Source organism: Oncorhynchus keta, unplaced genomic scaffold, assembly GCF_023373465.1.
Source record: "Oncorhynchus keta strain PuntledgeMale-10-30-2019 unplaced genomic scaffold, Oket_V2 Un_contig_1367_pilon_pilon, whole genome shotgun sequence".
Lineage (NCBI taxonomy): Eukaryota > Metazoa > Chordata > Actinopteri > Salmoniformes > Salmonidae > Oncorhynchus > Oncorhynchus keta.
The window spans coordinates 39116-47500 of NW_026278318.1; the positions used below are offsets into that span (position 1 = coordinate 39116).

Below are 8385 nucleotides of genomic sequence, written 5' to 3' on the forward strand. Positions count from 1 at the left end.
AGTCCATGCAACTTATTACTTGACTTGTTAAGGAAATATTTACTCCTGAACTGATTTATGCCATAACATGGTACTCGAATACTTATTGACGCAAGACATTTCAGCTTTTCATTTGGAAATGAATTTGTACAAATTTGTAAAAACATAATGTCACTTTTGACATCAGGGTGTACTGTGGGTAGTGACAAAACATCTCAATGTAATTCAGGCTGTAACAACAAAATGTGGACAAATGTCAAATGGTTTTTCTGAAGGCTGTATATATCTACTGTATACAGCATCTGCATCTCTTCAGACCTAAGATATATATCTACTGTATGCAGCATCTGCATCTCTTCAGACCTAAGACATATATCTACTGTATACAGTGTCTGCATCTCTTCAGACCTAAGATATATATCTACTGTATACAGCATCTGCATCTCTTCAGACCTAAGACATATATCTACTGTATACAGCGTCAGCATCTCTTCAGACCTAAGATATATATCTACTGTATACAGCATCTGCATCTCTTCAGACCTAAGACATATATCTACTGTATACAGCATCTGCATCTCTTCAGACCTAAGATATATATCTACTGTATACAGCGTCTGCATCTCTTCAGACCTAAGATATATATCTACTGTATACAGCGTCTGCATCTCTTCAGACCTAAGACATATATCTACTGTATACAGTGTCTGCATCTCTTCAGACCTAAGATATATATCTACTGTATACAGCATCTGCATCTCTTCAGACCTAAGATATATATCTACTGTATACAGCATCTGCATCTCTTCAGACCTAAGACAAAAACATTCTCTGAGGTGCTCAATGGCATATCTCTCTCTCTCTTTGTGTGTCTGTGTGTGATGCGTGTGTGTTTATCTATCTATCTATGTGTGTGTGTGTGTGTGTGTGTCTGTCTATGTGTGACTATCTATGTGTGTGTCTATGTGTGTCTATCTATGTGTCTGTCTATGTGTGTCTATCTATGTGTGTGTGTGTGTGTGTCTGTCTATGTGTGACTATCTATGTGTGTGTCTATGTGTGTCTATCTATGTGTCTGTCTATGTGTGACTATCTATGTGTCTGTCTATGTGTGTCTATCTATGTGTGTCTGTCTATGTGTGTCTATCTATGTGTCTGTCTATGTGTGTCTATCTATGTGTCTATCTATGTGTGTCTATCTATGTGTCTATCTATGTGTCTATCTATGTGTGTCTATCTATGTGTCTGTCTATGTGTGACTATCTATGTGTCTGTCTATGTGTGTCTATCTATGTGTCTGTCTATGTGTGTCTATCTATGTGTCTGTCTATGTGTGACTATCTATGTGTCTGTCTATGTGTGTCTGTCTATGTGTCTGTCTATGTGTGTGATGCGTGTGTCTGTCTGTCTGTCTCTGTGTGATGCGTGTGTGTGCTTGGGTCTGTGTTTGTGTAGTGTGTGTAGTGTGTGTGTGTGTGTGTGTGTGTGACAATAGCAAGGAATAGACATAACAGGAGTGGTCGGCAGCCAGGGGGTGTGGCCAACAGGTAAGCCATGTTTAAACCTGTTCACCTTGTCTGCTGCAACACCTTGAAGCAGTCTACACTCTCCACTGAATTACAAACTTACCTGGATCATATTATATTGATATTTTGTATCATCAGGTATCATGTCTATCGTGGTGTATTTCAGCAGCGTGAGTGGATCCAGAGAGGTATGTGTTCTCACCTGTCTCATTCATTTACCTGGCTGCATCCACCTCACCACTCTGCCTCTTTAGCTGAGGGATATAAAGAAGTCGAACTGAACATCAACTTTCTTGGACTAACACTTGTACTTCTCTTACTCGCTCTGGCTTACTAGCTCTGACTTACTAGCTCTGGCTCACTAGCTCTGACACTAGCTCTGGCTTACCAGCTCTGGCTCACTAGCTCTGGCACTAGCTCTGGCTTACTAGCTCTGGCTCACTAGCTCTGGCTCACTAGCTCTGACACTAGCTCTGGCTTACCAGCTCTAGCTTACTAGCTCTGACTTACTAGCTCTGGCTTACTAGCTCTGACTTACTAGCTCTGGCTTACTAGCTCTGGCTTACTAGTTCTGACTTACTTATCTCTGACTTACCAGCTCTGACTTACCAGCTCTGGCTTACTTAGCTCTGACTTACCAGCTCTGGCTTACTTAGCTCTGGCTTACTAGCTCTGGCTTACTCGCTTTGGCTTACTTAGCTCTGACTTACTCGCTCTGGCTTACTTAGCTCTGACTTACTAGCTCTGACTTACTAGCTCTGACTTACTAGCTCTGACTTAGCTGATAGCTGCTTTATCGACGAGAGTTGTGTACTGACTATGGGTTGTGGTTGTCTTACCTAGCTAGCTTAATATGAATGACAGGAAGCCGCTCTGGGCAAGAGAATCTGATAAATAACTCAACTGTAAACGTTTTCCTGGCTGCACCTACCACGCCACTCCCGACTCGGCCTGCCTCTGTCACGCTCACAGATTCCCGTGGACCACGGAACCAACCGTAAGCGGGCTATCGGGCGTCTCAGAGTAAAAGTGGTGATTAAGAATCAGTTGTGCTTTTTCACAACGCAATGATTTAGATTACATGGACAGATCCTAGATCAGAACTCGTAATCTGACATACCGTCACACCGTACCTGAGCTCCACTATGAATGTGTTGGAGCTCTTACTGTCTCATATAGTAAACTACGACCTCTGTAATCATTATAATATTAAGTTATATAGTGAACTATGACCTCTGTAATCATTATATTAAGTTATATAGTGAACTACGACCTCTGTAATCATTATATTAAGTTATATAGTAAAATACGACCTCTGTAATCATTATATTAAGTTATATAGTGAACTACGACCTCTGTAATCATTATATTAAGTTATATAGTAAAATACGACCTCTGTAATCATTATATTAAGTTATATAGTAAAATACGACCTCTGTAATCATTATATTAAGTTATATAGTAAACTATGACCTCTGTAATCATTATATTAAGTTATATAGTAAACTATGACCTCTGTAATCATTATATTAAGTTATATAGTAAACTATGACCTCTGTAATCATTATAATATTAAGTTATATAGTGAACTATGACCTCTGTAATCATTATAATATTAAGTTATATAGTGAACTATGACCTCTGTAATCATTATAATATTAAGTTATATAGTAAACTATGACCTCTATAATAATCAGAATATTAAGTTATACTGTACCGCTACAGTATAGATCGTTCATTTTTTTTTTAACAATATGCTTCTATAGGCGATTCTGATTCACCCCTATGGGCCCTGGTCAACAGTAGTGCACTTTATAGGGATAAGGGTGCCATTTGGGAAGCAGACAATGTTATAAATAAATGATACATATGACAAAATATTAAAAGTATTACTACTGTTCTATATTATTTCTACTGTTCCCGTCAGCTAAAGCAACAGCAGAGCCAGATCTTCTCCTTCCTGGACTCTAAGAAGATCAAGTACCAGGCGGTGGACATCACCCAGGGGTCAGAGATCAAAGAGGAGATGAGGAAGAAGACAGGAAACCCTGCCGCTCTGCCACCACAGGTCTTCAACAAGGACGTCTACTGCGGGGTGAGTCTAGAAGACCGCTAGCACAAGGCCAGGGCTGAATTCTAAATGGCCCCGTTTCCAATATAGTCCACTACTTTTGACCAGGGAGCCTATTGTGTATGTGTGGGCCCTGGTCAATAGCACCAAGTAAGGAGTAGGTACACATTTGGGGAGCTACTGATGAGAGCTACTGACTAGACTACTGACCAGACTACTGACTAGAGATACTGACTAGAGATACTGACTAGAGATACTGACTAGAGATACTGACTAGACTACTGACACTGACTAGAGATAGTGTCTGACTAGACTAGAGCTACTGACTAGAGATACTGACTAGAGCTACTGACTAGAGCTACTGACTAGACTACTGACTACTGACTAGAGCTACTGACTAGACTACTGACAAGAGCTACTGACAAGAGCTACTGACTAGACTACTGACTAGACTACTGACTAGACTACTGACTAGACTACTGACTAGAGCTACTGACTAGAGCTACTGACTAGAGCTACTGACTAGAGATACTGACACTGACTAGAGATACTGACTAGACTACTGACTAGAGCTACTGACTAGAGCTACTGACTAGACTACTCTGGTTATAAGGAGCCATTTGGAATGCAGCCTGGGTGTGGACCAATATCTAATCATTACTCAGGCTGCACAACGCCCACAGCTTTAAGTCAACACACACACACACACACACACACACACACACACACACACACACACACACACACACACACACACACACACACACACACACACACACACACACACACCAGTAATTCTCGTTCAGGCAGCATTGGAATTCCACCACAGCAGGGTGTGGCACGGCCACTTGTAAACCTTCATGTGACCACGGTACGGCAAACATCCTTCCTATTGGGGTGGACTTCATGGTCACTGGCGTACCCTCACACACCAGCAGCCCCCGCAGGGGGGGGGCTCCCCCTCCCCAGATAGCATATGAACACGTCCTAAGCCATGGCAGGGGCTTCCTCAGACCTGGCAGTACGTCACTGTGTCTGGCCCTGCCGTTTAACTGAGCGAAGAAGAAATGAACCTCTGATTGTAGACCAATACTGTTCCATGTTGTTGTTGGGGGGTTTATCGTAGCTGGTCCTGTCTGTCTGTGACGCTGTTATTGTGTTTAAAGCGTTGTGTTTGTTCATCTGTCCAAATCCCATTTCCATCTATTTGCATCAGTATTACTCAGAATCTGTGAAACGCACTGCATCCACAAACACAGCTCTCACGCTCTCCCTCCGTATCCACGCTCTCCCTCCCTATCCACGCTCTCCCTCCCTATCCACGCTCTCCCTCCCTATCCACGCTCTCCCTCCCTATCCACGCTCTCCTCCCTATCCACGCTCCCTCCCTATCCACGCTCTCCCTCCCTATCCACGCTCTCCCTCCCTATCCAATTGATGTTTTCTCCTCTCCCTCCTCTCTCTCATCGCTCTCTCTGCCTTCTCTCTCTCCCCCCATCTCTCATCGCTCTCTCTGCCCTCTCTCTCTCCCCATCTCTCATCGCTCTCTCTGCCCTCTCTCTCCCCCATCTCTCATCGCTCTCTCTGCCCTCTCTCCCCATATCTCATCGCTCTCTCTGCCCTCTCTCTCTCCCCCATATCTCATCGCTCTCTCTGCCCTCTCTCTCCCCCATCTCTCATCGCTCTCTCTGCCCTCTCTCTCCCTATATCTCATCGCTCTCTCTGCCCTCTCTCTCCCCATCTCTCATCGCTCTCTCTGCCTCTCTCTCTCCCCATCTCTCATCACTCTCTCTGCCCCGCTCTCTCCCATCTCCCATCTCTCATCTCTCTCTACTCTCTCTCTCCCATCTCTCTACTCTCTCTCTCCCATCTCTCATCTCTCTCTCCCCATCTGTCATCGCTCTCTCTGCCCTCTCTCCCCATCTGTCATCGCTCTCTCTGCCTTCTCTCTCTCCCCCATCTCTCATCTCTCTCTCCCCCATCTCTCATCACTCTCTCTGCCCTCTCTCTCCCATCTCCCATCTCTCATCTCTCTCTCTACTCTCTCTCTCCCATCTCTCTAATCTCTCTCTCCCATCTCTCATCTCTCTCTCCCCATCTGTCATCGCTCTCTCTGCCCCTCTCTCCCCATCTCTCATCGCTCTCTCTGCCCTCTCTCTCCCCATCTCTCATCGCTCTCTCTGCCCTCTCTCTCCCCATCTCTCATCGCTCTCTCTGCCTCTCTCTCCCCATCTCTCATCGCTCTCTCTGCCCTCTCTCTCCCATCTCTCATCGCTCTCTCTGCCCTCTCTCTCCCCATCTCTCATCGCTCTCTCTGCCCCCTCTCTCTCCCCATCTCTCATCGCTCTCTCTGCCCTCTCTCTCCCCATCTCTCATCGCTCTCTCTGCCCTCTCTCCCCATCTCTCATCGCTCTCTCTGCCCTCTCTCTCCCCATCTCTCATCGCTCTGTCTGCCCTCTCTCTCCCCATCTCTCATCGCTCTCTCTGCCCTCTCTCTCCCCATCTCTCATCGCTCTCTCTGCCCTCTCTCTCCCCATCTCTCATCGCTCTCTCTGCCCTCTCTCTCCCCATCTCTCATCACTCTCTCTACTCTCTCCGCCCCATCTCCCATCTCTCTCTCTGCCCCGCTCTCTCCCTCATCTCTTTCTCCCATCTCTCATCGCTCTCTCTGCCCCTCTCTCTCCCCATCTCTCATCGCTCTCTCTGCCCTCTCTCTCCCCATCTCTCATCGCTCTCTCGCCCCTCTCTCCCCATCTCTCATCTCTCTCTCCCCATCTCTCATCGCTCTCTCTGCCCTCTCTCTCCCCATCTCTCATCACTCTCTCTGCCCTCTCTCTCCCCATCTCTCATCGCTCTCTCTGCCCTCTCTCTGCCTCTCTCTCCCCATCTCTCATCGCTCTCTCTGCCCTCTCTCTCCCCATCTCTCATCGCTCTCTCTGCCCTCTCTCTCCCATCTCTCATCGCTCTCTCTCTACTCTCTCCGCCCCATCTCCCATCTCTCATCGCTCTCTCTCCCTCATCTCTCTCTCCCATCTCTCATCGCTCTCTCTCCCTCATCTCTCTCTCCCATCTCTCATCGCTCTCTCTCCCTCATCTCTCTCGCTCTGCAGGACTTCTCTGTGTTTTATGAGGCGGTGGAGACTGGAAAAGCAGAGGCCTTCTTTAAGCTGTAACAGACAGAGGAAGATCACCTGCCAGAAGACTCTCCCCTCCACTTCAGAAAGTATTCACACCCCATGACTTATTCCCCATTGTGTTGTGTTACAGCATGAATTCAAAATGGATTGAAAATGTTTGCAAATGTATTGAAAATGAAATACAGAAATATCTCACTTACATAGGTATTCACACCCATGAGTCAATACATGTTAGAATCACCTTAGGCAGCGAGTACAGCTCTGAGTCTCCCTGGATGTCTCGTAAGAACTTTGAGTCTCCCTGGATGTCTCTAAGAGCTTTGAGTCTCCCTGGATGTCTCTAAGAGCTTTGAGTCTCCCTGGATGTCTCTAAGAGCTTTGAGTCTCCCTGGATGTCTCTAAGAGCTTTGAGTCTCCTGGATGTCTCTAAGAGCTTTGAGTCTCCCTGGATGTCTCTAAGAGCTTTGAGTCTCCTGGATGTCTCTAAGAGCTTTGAGTCTCCCTGGATGTCTCTAAGAGCTTTGAGTCTCCTGGATGTCTCTAAGAGCTTTGAGTCTCCCTGGATGTCTCTAAGAGCTTTGAGTCTCCCTGGATGTCTCTAAGAGCTTTGAGTCTCCCTGGATGTCTCTAAGAGCTTTGAGTCTCCCTGGATGTCTCTAAGAGCTTTGAGTCTCCCTGGATGTCTCTAAGAGCTTTGAGTCTCCCTGGATGTCTCTAAGAGCTTTGAGTCTCCCTGGATGTCTCTAAGAGCTGTGAGTCTCCCTGGATGTCTCTAAGAGCTTTGAGTCTCCTGGATGTCTCTAAGAGCTTTGAGTCTCCCTGGATGTCTCAAGAGCTTTGAGTCTCCCTGGATGTCTCTAAGAGCTTTGAGTCTCCCTGGATGTCTCTAAGAGCTTTGAGTCTCCCTGGATGTCTCTAAGAGCTTTGAGTCTCCCTGGATGTCTCTAAGAACTTTGAGTCTCCCTGGATGTCTCTTAAGAGCTTTGAGTCTCCCTGGATGTCTCTTAAGAGCTTTGAGTCTCCCTGGATGTCTCTTAAGAGCTTGGAGTCTCACTGGATGTCTCTAAGAGCTTGGAGTCTCCCTGGATGTCTCTAAGAGCTTGGAGTCTCCCTGGATGTCTCTAAGAGCTTGGAGTCTCCCTGGATGTCTCTAAGAGCTTTGAGTCTCCCTGGATGTCTCTAAGAGCTTTGAGTCTCCTGGATGTCTCTAAGAGCTTGGAGTCTCCCTGGATGTCTCTAAGAGCTTGGAGTCTCCCTGGATGTCTCTAAGAGCTTGGAGTCTCCTGGATGTCTCTAAGAGCTTGGAGTCTCCATGGATGTCTCTTAAGAACTTTGCTCACCTGGATTATACAACATCTGCACACTATTCTGTTTTAAATTCTTCATGCTAGTCAAGTTTGCTAGACAGCCATTTCCAAGTCTTGCCATAGATTTTCAAGCTAATTTAAGTCAAAACTGTAACTAGGCCACTCAGGAATATTCAGTGTAGTCTTGGTAAGCAACTACAGTGTAGATTTGTCCTTGTATTTTAGGTTATTGTCCTGCTGAAAGGTGAATTCATCTCCCAGTGTCTGGTGGAAAGTATACTGAACCAGGTTTTCCTCTTGGATTTAGCCTGTGCTTAGCTCTAATCTGTTTCTTTGATCCTAAAAATCTCCCTAGTCCTTGCCAA

The 8385-nt window shown here is 45.8% G+C and overlaps 1 protein-coding gene across 1 annotated transcript; it reads left to right on the plus strand.

Moving 5' to 3' along the window:
* The first annotated feature begins 1529 nt into the window (after nucleotides 1-1529).
* LOC118381533 (SH3 domain-binding glutamic acid-rich-like protein 3) lies at nucleotides 1530-7182 on the plus strand. Its single transcript, XM_052501460.1, has 3 exons — nucleotides 1530-1693; nucleotides 3433-3600; nucleotides 6687-7182. The coding sequence occupies exons 1-3, from the start codon at nucleotides 1649-1651 to the stop codon at nucleotides 6747-6749; spliced, it is 276 nt and encodes a 91-aa protein (XP_052357420.1). The 5' UTR covers nucleotides 1530-1648; the 3' UTR covers nucleotides 6750-7182.
* Nucleotides 7183-8385: the final 1203 nt, after the last annotated feature.

What these genes read in the sequence shown, in the direction of transcription:
- LOC118381533 (XM_052501460.1), top strand. Translation starts at nt 1,649, where the DNA reads ATGTCTATCGTGGTGTATTTCAGCAGCGTGAGTGGATCCAGAGAG. An exon ending in GCGTGAGTGGATCCAGAGAG is followed by an intron (nt 1,694 to 3,432) that starts GTATGTGTTCTC and finishes TGTTCCCGTCAG; the next exon opens with CTAAAGCAACAGCAGAGCCA. An exon ending in ACAAGGACGTCTACTGCGGG is followed by an intron (nt 3,601 to 6,686) that starts GTGAGTCTAGAA and finishes CTCGCTCTGCAG; the next exon opens with GACTTCTCTGTGTTTTATGA.